The sequence below is a fragment of the Orcinus orca genome, chromosome 5, assembly GCF_937001465.1.
Source record: "Orcinus orca chromosome 5, mOrcOrc1.1, whole genome shotgun sequence".
NCBI lineage: Eukaryota > Metazoa > Chordata > Mammalia > Artiodactyla > Delphinidae > Orcinus > Orcinus orca.
Window position 1 is genome coordinate 103,540,696 of NC_064563.1, and position 16,937 is coordinate 103,557,632.

At 42.0% G+C, this 16,937-nt stretch overlaps 1 protein-coding gene across 5 annotated transcripts in view; it reads right to left on the bottom strand.

The window, feature by feature from the left end:
• Positions 1-16,937, bottom strand: part of CRYBG3 (crystallin beta-gamma domain containing 3) — a 114,727-nt gene that overhangs the window by 86,916 nt on the left and 10,874 nt on the right. The window contains exon 2 of one of the 5 annotated variants that reach the window (XM_004272627.3): positions 10,589-10,655. The exons of the other annotated variants lie outside the window; for them this stretch is intronic. Coding sequence (XP_004272675.1) covers positions 10,589-10,655 — 67 coding nt within the window. The remainder of the gene's footprint in view (positions 1-10,588; positions 10,656-16,937) is intronic. 5 annotated transcript variants of the gene reach the window in all.

A 16,937-nucleotide genomic window follows, 5' to 3' on the forward strand; every position in this document is an offset into this window, starting at 1 on the left:
GAAGAAAAGCAGAAGGTGATGAGATGAAGAGACCAGTACAGTCTCTAATACTTCTAATAACGGGGAAGCACGAGCTTTGGAGCTGAGTAGGGGCACTTCCTCTTCCAGCTACAGTGATAAGGAAGTGGCTAAAGCCTGAGCAATTCTGTAAGGGGGAGAAGACTATGAGCAAGGTCCAACGAGTGGCTCTGACCTCAGTAAAGTGAGAGGAGAGATGCTCCGCTGAAGAAGGGACACAGAGGTGGAGCTGGGATCTGAGCTCCCCAAATAGAGAAGACTTGGAAGAGCGTTTGGGGGAATGCAGCAATAGGCTGAGACCAGGTGTTCCAAGGAACAGTCGGGGTCAATGCAAATGTTAAGGTATTCATCCTTATATAAATGATGAACAGCGAGATACTACTCTATGTGCGTTGATCCAACAGTGAAAAAAAATATACCAAGAGCCCTGCTTTCACAGAGCCTACATTCTAGGGATGTGAGAACTTATTTTCAGGTCTAATTGGCATTAGTTTGTCACCTCCTTCATCAGCCTCTAACAGGTGGCCGGTGCTGTCCCAACATGGTGACTGGCACAGGGAACAAGGTCAAGAAGGCCAAGGGGTAGAGAGTGTCACCAAACGAAGAGTCTGTTGATGAGAAATAGTGAAGAGCCAGATGGCCCTTCCTTTAGCGTCTCAAGCACCTGGCTTGGTCATCCGCCCACCTCAGGCTCTGCCTTCACTGTACACAGCAGGGATAATCCTTACAACACCCTGACCTGTGTTAGCGTCCTCAACTCCGATGACCTCCACTTCTGCTGGACCTCACTGTTCGGCAACCCCTGACCCTTGTCTTTACCCATAATCACCCAGCCTGTGAATCTCAATCTCAGGCATTCCCAAGTGTTCACACCCTATCATCTTTCCAGCTCTCTTAGCCCACTGTCCCAGGTGCACCCACCACACAATGTCCTCCTGCCTCATCACAGCTTCTGGCCTCTCTCACTCTGTCCCTTTCAGCTCCCGCAAATTTTCGTATCTTTTCTATCCAGCCATCAAATATGGCTAACACCCTCAGAGCCTCTTTTGCTTGTTCTCTGGTCATCACCCCCCGGAAAGATTCCAGTTTTATCTTTTCCTCATAAATGAATGCATCTTGCTCTAAAAATCCACAGGGATCTGCACAACTATGCAGATGTAGGCTGCCAATAATTCACAATTTACAGCCTCTGCTGGAAATCAGTCTGAGACAGTCCCCGTTTTCCACAGCAGCTATTTCAAACCTTTGCCACACCCCCTCCACCATCTCATCCGTCGCCCAGCAGAGGCACCTACCTTCTACTTCATGGAGATGCTCTCCTATGGTCCTGCCTCCACCCCTCCTCTACCTGCCTCACAGCACATCTGTCCCACTTCCTTCACTCACCCTCAGCATAAAGGGATGAAGGACTCCTCCTCTAAGGATCCACCAGGGCACCACTTCATAACGCTTGATGTCTCCTAAGGAACCCCACTTCCTCGTCTGCCCCTTCTGCGAGCCCACTATTCAAAAGTCTAAGTCCAGGGACAGCCTTCTCCCCTGCCTTCACTACCAACCTCCTTAAAAGGAGTCACCAACCCTCACCATCTTCTTTCCCTTTCCTCCCAGTGACTCCTTGAGCCCCTGCAATTTGGCTTCTGCCCCAGTTGTGCTCTGACCACGATCTCTCAGAGACACTGTCCTACTTGCTAATTCAATGTACTTTCTTTCTGCCCTGGTCTCATATGATGCGTCTACAGGAGGTGAGACTGAATCTGATCCTGAAAACCAGTCTTCCTTGGCTTCCATGACATCACCCTGAGGTTTCCCTTCTTCCTCTCTCTCCATCTCCTTCAAGTTCACATCCTTCTAGCCATTCCCTACATGTCATGTTTCTCCAACTTCCAGCCCGGGGCTGCTTTACCTTCATGATTTTCTTATGAGGTCTCATTTCTCACAGATTAATCGGATGATTGCCAGATTTGTATTCTCAACTCAGACTGTATATCCAACGATCAACCCAACATCCCTACCCACCTGGATGCTTCACTGGCACCTCAAACTCAATACATCCGAAACTGAACTTAACCATGCTGTGTCTCCATTCTTCCATTTTCTGTAAACTTTAACATTCCCACTTGTTAAAAAGTCAGATGAAACATCAGGACACCATGACCTCTCTCCTAGAACACTGCCGGCAATGAATGACTTGTTTCCTTGCTTCCATTCCTAAAGTTCCCCAGTCTGCTCTCCAGACAAAAGCCACAGCGATCTAAAAGATTTCAAATCTAATCATCCTTAAAGGCTTCCATTGGCTGTGCACCCTTGTCAGGATAAAATCCAAACTCCCTAGCATGGCATTTAGGGTCTTGGTGGGTCTAGCCCCTCTTTGATTCGATCTCTTGTCACTCGCAATGCCTAATGTCACCATATGCGGTCTCAGGCATTCATGGGAGCCTATTTTCTCCCCCCTGCCCTCTTGCTTCCTCTTTCTCTTACTACAGGTATGTCTTTGCACAAAGCTATTACCACTGCTGAGACCATTTATCCCTTGCCCTCTTTGCCTGGGAAATTCCTACTACAACTCAAAAGTTTTTCAGAATGGAGACTGCCTACATATATGCGTGCGTGCATGCGTACGTGTGTATGTGTTCTTCCAATAAACAACTCTTAACATCCTATTTTTCCTTGTCACCACAAGGTTAGGGCAAACAACTTCATGCTTGCTTCATGAGTAGGACTATTACCTAGATTACTTACAGTTACCAAAATCTGGCATTCATAAACTAAACCCAGCTGCTTACTAGACAATTCTAGTTAGTTTTCTCCTAAGATATCTGGCCACAACACATTACTTGGCAGAATCATTCCCTGATACCAAGATTGGGTACCTGGCGGCACCTATCAGCAGGACAGGGAATACAGGAACAGAAGGAAATTAGGATAAAATACACTGCATTCAACTTTGAGTAAGTCAAATCTCATACTCAGGGACCTTCACAGGAAAGGTCCATCAAAGAATTGGCTCCGTCACCCTGAAGCTCAGGAGAACACATTGGGCTGGAGGGACAGATGTGATTTTTGTCATTGGCTAAGATGTAGGTAAAATCAAATCAACCAGGGCAGGTGTGTAAGGTGAGAAGAGAAAAGAACAAGATGACATAGCATAGGGGGAAAGCCATTCCTTCTTGTTATGGTATAAACACTTCTCCAACGAAAACACTGGGCAAGAATAATAAATGTTTTTAATTCTGTGAGAGCCTTTTGGAGCTCTCAAATCAGTATCTGGCACCTGTGGAGGCAAATTTACTCACAAAAAATCTGGAGTATGTACATGACCCTTCACCCCCAGTTTCCATTTTCATAAGGTATGCCACCACACCACAGAGTAGGACTATTCCAGGTCTATGAGAGGTTGGAGCCACTGCAAATCAAACCAGATACCATGCAATACATTCAACATCCAAGAACTCTGAGATATCAAGGCCCCAGAGCAGCAGCAGCCATATCAACAGGCTTAAGCCCTGGCAGCCCCTTTGGTCATCTGAATGGTACAGTAACATGCAGTGCAATCTCCACTTCAGGCACGCTGACAGCACCCAGTCCTTATAGAAGCAATCAGGGGTGAGAGTTTTTGAGTTCTAGCTAAAGTTCAATGTGCATACATACGTTCATGCATGCCTTCTTTTCAAATGTTACAGAGAATCAATGTTTCTAATAGCTGATTTCCATACAATTCACCCAGAAAAAGTCAGCACCATTCTTTTTTTTGTTTTTGTTTTTTTTTTTGCGATACGCGGGCCTCTCCCTGCTGTGGCCTCTCCCGTTGCGGAGCACAGGCTCCGGACGCGCAGGCTCAGCGGCCATGGCTCACGGGCCCAGCCGCTCCGCGGCATGTGGGATCTTCCCGGACCGGGGCACGAACCCGTGTCCCCTGCATCGGCAGGCGGACTCTCAACCACTGCGCCACCAGGGAAGCCCTCCGCACCATTCTTAAGCAAAGAGTTAGATTCTAAGTTGTCGTCAGACTGCATACGGTAAGAAGACAGCTCTTTTCCTCAGTACCTAAATTGTGCTGGGTATCGTGCAGTGCAGCACATGTTATCTCAGTTAATTCTAAAACACTTCTATAAAATAAGGATTGGGGCTTCTCTGGTGGCGCAAGTGGTTGAGAGTCCGCCTGCCGATGCAGGAGACACGGGTTCATGCCCCGGTCCGGGAGGGTCCCACATGCCGCGGAGCAGCTGGGCCCGTGAGCCATGGCCGCTGAGCCTGCGCTCCGCAACGGGAGAGGCCACAACAGTGAGAGGCCGGCGTACCGCAAAAAAAAAAAATAAATAAGGTTTGACACCTCCCTCTACAGAGCAGCAAACCAAAGTTCAGAGAGGTTGAGTACATTTTCCAAGGTTAGAAAGCTACCACATGGAGACCTGGGATTTAAGCCCAGATATGTCTGATTCCAAAGACTGTGTTCTTTCCATCACTGCACATGTAATTTTAAAACTGTTCCAAGGAGGTGCCATAGCTGGCAGAGGAAGGGAACAGCGGCTGACTCTGAGGCTCCAGGCTACTCATTCCCATCATCAACAGGGAAGCGTTGCTTGGATCTGTTTACATATGGGGTTCCAAGTCCAACTATAGTTGAAGTTTTTGAAAAGAGAGTTCCCGTGTTTGAAAAAGAAAAATTTTTTAATCTTGATTTAAAATTGATGTCATATTGCTATTTGTATCACTGAGAAAAAAAGGACAGCAAGCATGCATTAAGGCTTTAATTTATTTTTAAAAATTAGTTCAGTAATTAAATTTCTCCTAACCATGCAAACATTTAATATATTTAAATTTGACTATCATTTCACCTCTGGCCAAAAAAGAGTTGAAAAAGACCAATAAGGAAATAAGAGTTACACGAATCAAAATATAAACAAATGCATAATTTAATATATTCATCTTACTAAACAGTACTGTACCCTCAATATAGGCATTGATATAAAGAACAATTTGTGACTTTTTTTTTTTTTTTTTTTGCGGTACGCGGGCCTCTCACTGCTGCGGCCTCTCCCGCTGCGGAGCACAGGCCCCGGACGCGCAGGCCCAGCGGCCATGGCGCGGCATGTGGGATCCTCCCGGACCGGGGCACGAACCCGCGTCCCCCACATCGGCAGGCGGACTCTCAACCACTGCGCCACCAGGGAAGCCCTGTGACTATTTTTATTCAGTGAGATACTCTTGAGCTACAATTCTTCCATTTTTACATATCAGTGAACAGTGGCAACAATAAAAACAAACGTGGTTCTTTTTAGTAAACTATTTATGATAATATTAAAAATAAGGGTTATGAATTATTAACAACTAACAGTAATATGCACTAGATTGATACTCCTCGGTTGTCCCTAGAAACATCATAGGCATATAGCAACCAGACATCTCTTAAAAGATACCAGAACCTTCACCAATGTTGTATGATCAGTTATGAGCAACAATTCTAAAATGGGGCAAGAGTTAAACTTTACATAAAGCAGATGCCAAGCTACTGAGAACAGGCCTAATAATCACCAAGTTATTTAGGGCTGGTTTAGAAAATCTATAACCTATGGTTCAGATTTAATTTATTTTATTTAGCTCATGACTTATTCTGAAAACAGACTTACTGCCACAGCTCTTTTAATTTTTAATAGGATTTCTTTTTGGTAAATTAAGTTTATAAGTATACCTTACAAATTAAGTTCACAAGTGGGAAGCACTATGGTATAGAACTGCATCTGAATTCTCCTGCCTCCTCTCAATAATAATATGAGTTTGTCAAGTGACAATCTGAGATTCACTTTCCTCAACTATTAAGAGATAAATATTCTGTACTTCCCTGGTGGCGCAGTGGTTAAGAATCAGCCTGCCAATGCAGGGGACCCAGCCTCGAGCCCTGGTCTGGGAAGATCCCACATGCCGTGGAGCAACTAAGCCCGTGCGCCACAACTACTGAGCCTGTGCTCTAGAGCCCGCGAGCCACAACTACTGAGCCTGCGAGCCACAACTACCGAAGCCCGTGCGCCTAGAGCCTGTGCTCTGCAACAAGAGAAGCCACCACAATGAGAAGCCCGCGCACCGCAACAAAGAGTAGCCCCCGCTCTCAGCAGCTAGAGAAAGCCCGCGTGCAGCAGCAAAGACCCAGTGCAGCCAAAAATTAAATAAATGAATCAATAAATAAATTTATAGAAAGAAAGAGATAAAAATTCTGATTAACACTGGGGATAAACCACACACACTGATTTCTTCTCTTGTACAAAACACTCTAAAATGACAGTAAAGGGTTTTTTTTAAGTTATAAATACAAGGAGAGGAAGAGAGTAGATATTAGCAGATAAGAGATTTCAGAAAAAGTTTAGAAGGCAAAAGCAGATGAAGGCATGGTAATTGACCAGAAGAAGCTTCCACCCAAGTGTCTGCAACAGGAAACTTTGATCATAAGGGGGAAACAATCTACAGACAGATTGTCAGCAGACCACCTGGAAAAGCTCAGGATTTGAAGAGACTAGGTACTACTTAGGGCAATATGAGACATGGGATTAAGAGCAGAGTTTGATTGAAAATCTCCAAATGGAGTACTTGACCCCCAGGGCTCTTCCTCCATCCCAAGCCGTTAAACAATCCTCCCTACCTCCCAACACCTCTATCTCCCAAACAAATTTATATAGAGAGAACATCTCTGAAAATATTGAGACTTTTGGGCAGACTGAATTTGCAGTATCAAAGGCCATCCATGTAGAAATGTCTGGAACTCTGACAATCAAGTCTAGAGCTCAAGAGGGATGTCGGGTAGAGATCTGAGAGCCAAAAGATGAAGTAATAAGATTGGAAGATACTGCTTTGAAAGACTGATGTTGAGGAGGGTCGAGGACTTTGAGAAACATCTACATGAAAAGTAATTTAGCCAGAAGAGAATCAGTGAAGGAAACAGAAGGGAATGGCCAGAGGCAGGAATTGAAACAAGAATGTACAATATCATAAGTGCAAATATAAAAAAGAGACTTTCTGGAAAGGAGACAAGACTTGGAAAATCAAGTGTCTCAACTGGTTAAATAAGAACTAAGAAAAGGCCACTGATGGTTAGCAAGAGGTCAGGGTTTCATGGAATGACTCTCACTCATTTAACAACTATGACAATGTATGGCAGGCACAGTACTGGTTTTCCCATGTCTAAGGGAACCAGGAGGGAGACCGGAGTCAGATTAGAAAGCATTAAGAATTAAACAGTGATTATGACAAACTTTCATAAGAAATCTTTGAGTTAAAGGCAGCAGGTAAAATGAAATGATAGCCTGAAAGGAATCCAGACCCATGAAAGGAAAAAAGTATATTTTTAAAAATTTTATATATTTAGAGAGAAATAGAGGAAGCCAGTGAAGATGGAGAGATGGATGCAGTGCAAGGCGAAGTCCAAAAGAAGGTGGGAAATTAGAGACCAGTACCACTAGCAGGGGGATTTAGGGAGTTTAGCCTTGGAAGGCAGGAAGGGATGAATAGTCCTCTGAAACAGGCAGAAGGGAGCAGGGCATTATAACATGCCTTCCCTCTCTTTTAAATAACAGTAGACATGAGCACAGGAAGAGTCTAAGCCTGCAAGACAAGAATCTACACTCCCTATAGAGAAATAAACATAGAATATGGACTAAATACCTGGAATTTTGCCAGTTAGATACAAAAACTGATTAATATAGAAGAAATATACATTTCAGTGGAATGGTACATGCACATGTGAGAAACAGATTCCAATGTTATCAAAACAGCAAAATTTGTATAGCGTATAAGTGATATTTTAAGAACTAAGAATCTAATTATGTCCAAAGATAATATAAAGCTTCTACAGTCTCTAGCTGTTTGAAAAATATACTTAATTTTTTGCAGCTTAAATTTATAACAAAACAATCTTCAATATCTTGATTTGGTATCTCAAGGTCAAATGCAAAAAGCAATGCACTAAAAACATTCATTATACATAAATCTGTTACATTTTACACTAGAGAGGAAAAATGGTACACATTTTTCCTTATCATGGAAGGCATTATCATAAAATTCAGGTTAAGAAGATGGAAGCACGGCAAGAAATGTCACATTACAGTGGAGTGCTGTTTCAGAAAACCATTCGTTACAAAGAAAGCAAATGCGTGTTTTATACTAATTGCTAAATAAAAAACTTTAAATGAGACTATTTAAAATAATAAGATCATAGATATTGTTGCTAACCTTTCTTTCCCCCTAGGTATGCATCTGACTATTGATATTATCAAAATATGTACCTTTTCTTTCCTTTTTTTAATTGAAGCAACAGGGATTTACTGTATAGCACAGAGAATTATACCCAATAGCTGGTCATAACTTATAATGGAATATAATCTGCAAAATGTAAGTATTTTTGATGCCTGGCAGCAGCAAGTCCCAGAACTGGGTCTGTGTAGCGGGGTTGAGGAAATCCTACCAATAATTTCCAGAAAGTAAAAAAAAAAAAAAAAAAAAAAATGCAGTTACATGGTCCAAAATGCTTACACTACCCCAGTGAGAGTGCCACGGTGCCCTTTCTATCATGGGCTAACAAAACTGCCCATGTATAAGTAATCCTATAGGTCTCGTTTAAACCATAAGAGAAACAGTTTCACAACATGAGCCCTGTTTACTTGGGGGCCCAAATCCCAAACTGAAATTACCCTGGGCACTCAAACCAAGATACTAAGAATGGATAGAAAAGATCATAATCATGGAGGCCCAGCCACTATATCTGCCACCACATAGACACTGAAGCCACAAAGATGTAACTTTCTAGCGCAGAACTCTGCAGGTGAAAAAGCAGGACTACTGGAAATTAAAGTCTGAGGGCCAAGTTTGAAGACTGTTTCTTTCAGTGAGATTAATAGCTGAAGTGTTACATATCAGTTCCAGGCTAAGTAGACAAACAAGTAGAGACCAAGAGAGGAGAAGAGAGCAGGGAAAACATGAAGGTTCTCTGAAGCTCAAGGGTAGGTGCAGAGGCAATGAGAGATTAAGAGAGAGAATGACAGGAGCTGGCAGCCAAAGCAACTGTGAAGTCTGAGATCTCAGAAGTAACATACGTACTTCCTGTGAAGCAACTCAAGAGCAAGGTTGCACCTATAGAATTCAAGCAAAAATCTTGAAGTAAGGCATCTCAGGACATGTGAAAACTGAGCAAGAGGGAGAAAGCTACAGAGCCCATGCAGTGGTGAACCAGCAAGCTGGCTAACGACTAGCTGAAACAGAATAGGTAGGAGGTGTTATCAAACCTGGGAGCAGGATTTAGTAGCCAAATTCACAAAGGAAGAAGAAAGGGAAGGGAAGCAAGGCGATCCTGATTTTTTTCTTTCTATAAAGTTAAAAAAAAAAAATCAGGGCTTCCCTGGTGGCGCAGTGGTTGACAGTCCACCTGCCGATGCAGGGGACACGGGTTCGTGCCCCGGTCTGGGAAGATCCCACATGCCGCGGAGCGGCTGGGCCTGTGAGCCATGGCCGCTGAGCCTGCACGTCCGGAGCCTGTGCTCCGCAACAGGAGAGGCCACAGCAGTGAGAGGCCCGCGTATGGCAAAAAAACAAAACAAAACAAAACAAACAAATAAAAAAAATCAGATTTTTTTTTCTTTCAAAAAATATTTATATTGCTAACTATGATAGAGAAGGAGGGAATAAAGAAGGAACACAGCTTTATCTTTACCATATTTAAGGTCTTTGGATCTCATATAATGTTTAAGAGTCCCCATATCAGTAAGGAAGAATTAAGATGACTTTCTGGTCCTTCCACTGACCAAGCTAATGTACCCAGAAATCCCTGGAAAGCACAAGCTTTCTCCTTGACTGTCACAAATCGTTTAAAAAGAAAGTAACTGGGACCAAACTCCATGAATGGGAGACAGCTACCAAAACTTGATCACATACCTGGCCTCATATCCCCAAACAACATAAACATCCAATTTCTATAAAATCACTTATGACTAAAAAGAAATGTTATAAGGTTTAGTGGTTTTCCAGGATTTTTAACCACACTTTTCAGTAACTATTTGCGTAGAAGTGTACCTTATACTCTTTCCATGCTTGTCCTGTAGATGCAGGGAAAGCCAGTTCATATATGAGCTGACAAACATATCATCACATACTAATGACATGTACGAACATGTCTTTAACTTCTACGCCCTCAAAAGCACTCTTAGTTGTCAGAAACATTTGAGAAAACACAACATAAATCAAAGAAGTTCCTAGAGAAAAGAGACTGTGGAGGTCAGATGATACAATCTACAGATTAGAAAACCAAGGCACAAAGAAGTTAAATGCCTCTGCTGAAGGCCTCACAGTTAGTTAGTGGCTAGGCTGGGGTGAGAGCACCACTGCCTCAAGTCTCTCCTCAGTCCTCTCCCCCTACCCACACCCCAAGATGCAAATGTCCAGTAGAGCTGGGCTGGAGTTCCACATAAAGTGATAAGACTTTATGCTCTTTTTGAAACGTAAAATGAGATGACAGAATCTAAAAGAATAAGAAACAGCAGAAACTAAGAAACATATTTGCTTGATATAAAATAATATTAATTTAAAACTATACCTTTACTGCTTCTGATGAAAGTACCTTTTCCTTTTTCTGACTTGTGCTCATGGGCTCATTTTCAACACTGAAAAATAAAAACCACAGTTTCTTTTGAAATTAAAAGAGAATTACTAAAATCATACAGTTTCTGGGTTTAATGAAAAAACGGAAAGGTCCTTTATATCTGCAATACTCAAGATTCATATACAAAGTGTTATACTAAAAAGATGTTGATAGGAGTCTCTACACTTGAAACACACATTTGAAAATGCTCATCTAGACTCCAGACATTTTTGTGAGTCCATTCTGTGCTGTATTTTCTTATGCGGATGACCAGCATCACACTAATGATGCACCTGAACGAAGGAGCACCCGTGTACAACTATCATAATCTTGGAAAGTGTTACCATTCTTTGATTTTATCTCTATTAAGGTTCTCCACAGTCTAATCTTTTTTTAATGCCTATGTTGAGTGTTATTTGGAATATATTTCTACTCAGCAAATTTTTATAAATGTATAGGGTCATCTAGCAAATTCTGGGGACACTCAAAATAGATGCAGGTTTATCTAACCCCAAATGTGTCCCAGATGGCCCCTTAAAATTCTGATTTTCCAGATAGTCACTTCTAATTGTCCTGTCTGGAATACCTTCACAGATGTCACAATAACCTATCTTGCCTGTTAGGCACACATACATTTTAGATCTAAATATTTATGTCTCTATGTTTACATATTATTTTCTTTTCATACTTTGATAATCCTAGACAAATTGAGTAGCTCCCCTCTAAAGGTTATCATGACACTCTACCACATGCTAGGCCTTGTGGATTTAAGAAGGAGTACGTCAGGGTCTTTGTAAAAAGTCTAGTAGGGGAGACTGATACACAAACAAATAATACAACTTGATACAAGTTACAACTGCTGAATGAAAGAAATGCCATAGAGCACAGAGGAAACAAGAGGCAGTGATTCTGCCTGCTTAGTCAAGTGCCCACAGAGGAGGTACAAAGGCAGGAGGTGATAGAGAATGCGGCATTTTGGGGAAACCATGTTCTGTTTGTTTGTTTTTACTATAAGACTGGAGCACTGGGGACTTCCCTGGTGGCGCAGTGGTTAAGAATCCGCCTGCCAATGCAGGGGACACGGGTTCGAGCCCTGGTCCGGAAAGTCCCACATGCCGCGGAGCAACTAAGCCTGCGTGCCACAACTATTGAAGCCCGCGCGCCTAGAGCCCGTGCTCCACAACAAGAGAAGCCACCGCAACGAGAAGCCCACGCACCACAACGAAGAGTAGCCTCCGCTCGCCGCAACCAGAGAAAGCCCGCGCAGCAACGAAGACCCAAGGCAGCCAAAAATAATTAAAAAAAAAAAAAAAAAAAGACTGGAGCACAGGATCTTGTGACAGGCAGAGGTAATCCTGCTAAAGATGAGAATGAGACCAGAGGACCAGTTACAGAATGTGAGAAGCACCGGGAAGCCTTCAGGCAGGAGAATGACTGGGTGGGGGAAAACATATGGAATCATGGTGACTGGCGCGGGGGGGGGGGGGGGGGGGGGGGGGGCGAAATGGAAAGGAGGAGGGGGTCGATAGCTCACATCAGGATGCAAAGAGGCCACATCTGTGCTACTTAGATTTTCTATCCATACAATCCAGTGCACTTGAGCAGACTATCCAGGCAACAAGCGATAATGATAAAAAAAACCCCAAAAAACAGAAGGAACAAATAAAAAGATCATGAACACCTGGAAAATATAATGGATTAAAATTTCATTTAGTCTCAGACTCTATGCAGGAATACAAGGACCAACAAGAAACAGCCATTGTCTTAAGCCTTTTAAATGCCAAATAGGAAAAAGCAAGCATGTAAATAAGATAAATCTGTGAGCTATGTGTTTAACGCATGGAAATTCCATAGGAAAAAACAGGAACAAAAGTAGAAAAAATAATGTACAACACAGAATTGTATCTATATACATGTACATGTCTATAAAATAAGAATGTTTCAGATGGTTAATATTTTAAATGTGAGTGGGTTCTTATCTCTTTTTTCCTATTTTACTAGGCTTATCTTTTGCCACAAGGTTATTTACAATTCAGGTTTTTTTAATTAAATGTCAATACTTGTCTATTTAAGCTCAAATCAAGGAAGAGACTGGCAAAATACACATAAAAAGAGCATGATATAAAAATTTGGAGTATAATCATGAATACTACTGATTATGGTGATTTTATAAGTGTATTCTCTAACTACAATCTATTTTGAATGACCTAAAAACTATCTAAACATACAATAGGCATTTTAGTATCCTAGTTCTTGCTTCAAGATTTCTGAAAGTATACTTATTTAGAGTGTTTACAGGGTATTCTATAAACTTACTGCCTTAGTGAAATTGTAAATGAAAATGGTAAAAGTGTCTTTTCCAATACAAAAACTCTGCAGAAAATGCAGCTCGGCGTCCATGGGATTTAAGGCAGAACTCAGTATTTTCAAGCAGCTATAATCATTTCCACACTATAAACACATACAAAATACCAGAAAAACAGTTGTTAAGTCAGCACATAAGTATTTTGCATTGCGCAAACAACTGAAGAATTTAAAGCTGAAATCACCAAAAGAAGTAATACTTGACACTCGTAAAACTTTCTGAAACTTACATTCTATGTTTGTTTCACTAATCTTACTGCTAAATCAAAATTTTAAAATGTGTTGAATTTTAAAACAAATATTTTAAAATTTGGGGTAAGTATAAAAATTACTGCTTCAGATAAGCTTTCCCCACTTCCTTCCTAGATTACTAGAGTCCCTTCTTCATTTGTGTCTGACATCTTCAGACATCTTCAGGATCACTCTGCTTCAATCCATTCTTCCTGGTCAAAGTGATTTTCAATCTGACCATGACACTCTTCTGTTCAAAAACTCCTTCAGTAAATCTCCATCAGCTGATGAATAAAATGAAGAGTCCTTAATATAGATATAGAAAGTTATTCACTTCCTGGTCGCAGACACACCTGTCACATAGAACTAATTCCCATTCTCAGAATGCACCAAATTCACATGCCAGCAAACCACTTTCTTCTCCTGCCTGCAACATCCTTCCCCACCCTGTCCAACTCTTAATCCTTTACAATTTAGTTCTAGCTTAACCTATATTTTTTAAAAATAAATTTATTCATTTATTTATTTATTTTTGGCTGTGTTGGGTCTTCGTTGCTGGGCGCGGGCTTCCTCCAGTTGCGGAGAGTGGAGGCTACTCTTCGTTGTGGTGCACGGGCTTCTCACTGCGGTAGCTTCTCCTCTTGCAGAGAACAGGCTCTAGGCACGCGTGCTTCAGTAGTTGTGGCATGCAGGCTCAGTAGTTGTGGCTCGTGGGCTCTAGAGCGCAGGTTCAGTAGTTGTGGCGCATGGGCTTAGATGCTCTGCGGCATGTGGGATCTTCTAGGATCAGGGCTCGAACCCGTGTCCCCTGCACTGGCAGGCAGATTCTTAACCACTGCACCACGAGGGAAGTCCATTAACCTGTATTTTTTGTGCTTCCACTGCGCTCATTGATACCCCTCATACATTTCTGCTGGTAATGACTGGCTGTTTGTCCATTTGTCGAACTAGAACTTGAACTCATTTAACTCAGGAACGATATCATTCATGGCTGTATCCCAGAGCCTAGCATCGTGCCTGACAGTGTGAAGGCACTCAAATATTGTTTGTTAAATGAATTTTTAAAATAACTGATATTAAGCAGTCTCCAGTTATGTGTGCTTAATCAGAAAACACTATTCCATTTGGGAACAATGGAATAATACACATTAGTCTTTTTTCCTTAATGAAATACTAGTATAAGTCTCTTGAGAGCATGTACCATCCACTCTCATCCTGCATCATCTTTCTCTAAAGGTATAAAGAGGGGAGTAGGGCTGTGAGAAGAAAATTACTCAATAGCAACAAGGGTATTTCCAATTGATTTACAAACAAAACACAAAAAAATTAGAAGAGAATCTATAAAGACACTCAAAATACTGCATACTTAGATGTCAACTTAGCAGGAGGACGAAGAAGAAGAAACATTAACAGAAAAGTCTCGAAAGACTTGGAGTGGTACTCTCAGCCTCTCAAAAATACAAGAGAAAGAGAAACATTTCCAATTCAGATGATCTCAAATGTTAAGAAAGACGACAAGCCTTTCCTATTGTTCTTTCACAATTTAACCCCCTTTGGGACCCGGGAATTATTTCAACAGCAGTATTTTTAGAAGGCACACATTCTGCTCACGGCAGGGGGTGAGGGGCAGTAATCATAATCACACGTAGGCACAAATAAGACTCCCTTGAATTTTAATAGCCTCATCTTACTTAGCTAACAGAACTCTGGAAATTACTCTTTCAAAATGGTCCAGATAAATATCAAGGTCAAAGTGACACAGAAGCTCCTCATTTTTGAAGCAAACATATTTAGACCATGTCTGAAAACCAGGAATCCAACTTACAGTCATTAAGCAACCACTTACTTTATGCCAGACGTAAAATAAAACAAAACGGACATAGGTCTGTTTCAGGGATGGCACCTTAGGGACAAAAGGCACTTCAGTCAAAATGCTTCTTTCTGGATCTGATTTTTTCAAATATGTACATTGGAAGTGTCAGCTCAGCACTCTGCCATATCTAAAATCCCATATGATCCTTCAGTAAGCAGAGTGAGGGGAAACAGGAACAGGGAGACTAACCTTGAGGCTTCTGTGGTAAAGGAAGAAAAAGACTGTGACCAAGAAACCAACTCAGTCAAAACTGATATCAGGGCATCACAAAGGAGGCAGAAACTTCTACTGTCCCTTATTTCAAAGTGACTGAGGCCAAGCCGGGGTCTGTCCTCTATTCCCCTGGACTGTTCCCTCTCATCCCTCACTTGGGTCCTTAAATATAGCACCCTCACACCTTCCAAAGGGTCTGCTCATTCCTTGGGGCATCTACACTACCTTGGGGATCTTAGAAACACATCTTCACATGACAAGCTCTAGAGTTCTCTTTGTTCACTGCTATACTGCAGGTACATTATGGATTAGACTGACTTGTGCACTGGCCTGGAATCCCACCCAGCATCTCCAACCCTGCTTCTATGGGAATAAAGACAGTTCCACACCGACAATTTCCAAACAACCCCATTCATAAACAGTGACTGCCAACAGTAGAGTAGTACTTGTATTTTTTTTAAGGACAATTAACAGAATATAAAACAGGTGGTTATGGCTATTTCTGGGTTTCAAATTAAAAGGTAACAAAATGCTGCACTTTTAAGACAAACAGCATGTATTTTAGCCCAAACATCTGGCGTCTAAATTTCGGAACTCTTTGGAGAGAAACTGGGAGCAAGGAGGAGAGGTAATAGACATGATTATGAAGCTTCATGGCTTTGCAGTCTTAGAGCTTCTGACAGTCCTTTCCCCATAATGTCAACCCTCTCCTATAATTTATGTATCCACCTTGAAGCTTATTTACTTCCTGTTCCCATCACATGCTCCCAAAACAAGACCTATACTTACAGTTTAATCACAGGCTATAGAGAAGCTCAGTCTGTTTGATGTGACCTGAGCTGTCCAGCTACACATGACATCAGCAACTGCTCTATTTTCCCAAACTCTTCTTCCTCATACCCTTCAGATTCTGAACATTTGTGACCCAAATCACAAGAATCAATACCCCTCCGCAACTAAGACCAGGTGCAACCAAATAAATAAATAATAATTAAAAAAAAAAGAATCAATACCCTGAACTTTTGCTGTGACATGAACTCAAAGCAGTATTCTAGCTGCTGTCTAAAATGGGACACCCATTCGTGTACCATTCAACAAACTGCCCTGAGGGAGGGGCACTGGAGATCCAAGGACAGGTGAGACTGGGCCTTCCCAGAGCCAACCAAGGCTGACCTTACCTCCAACTCAAACTCTTCCTCCTCTGTCAAGTCTTCTGCATACCAATAAGCTGATAAACTGTGTGAGAATATACAAACATACAAGTACATATAAACCCATGCCCCAGTGATTCCTTTTTTTAAAAAAAGTAATCTCATCATCTCAACTCCTTACCAAGACCTACCTCAACTGGCCCCTGGCTCCCTTCCATTCTGTGGTCTCTGCCTATTCCGGCATCTGTGCCAACATGGTCCTGCCCCAGGAGCTTGAAACTGGCTCTTCGCTCTTCCTGGAAAGACCTTTCCTCTGATTTGCTCATGTCCTTACTTCCAAATGTCATGCAGGTCTTGGGTCAAATGGTACCCAATAGAGAGGCGTTTCATGACCATCCTCTCTGTACCTTATTACAGACCCACTACTTCCATCACGTCCTCTTCCCTCACCCGGCTTTATTTTACTTGATAG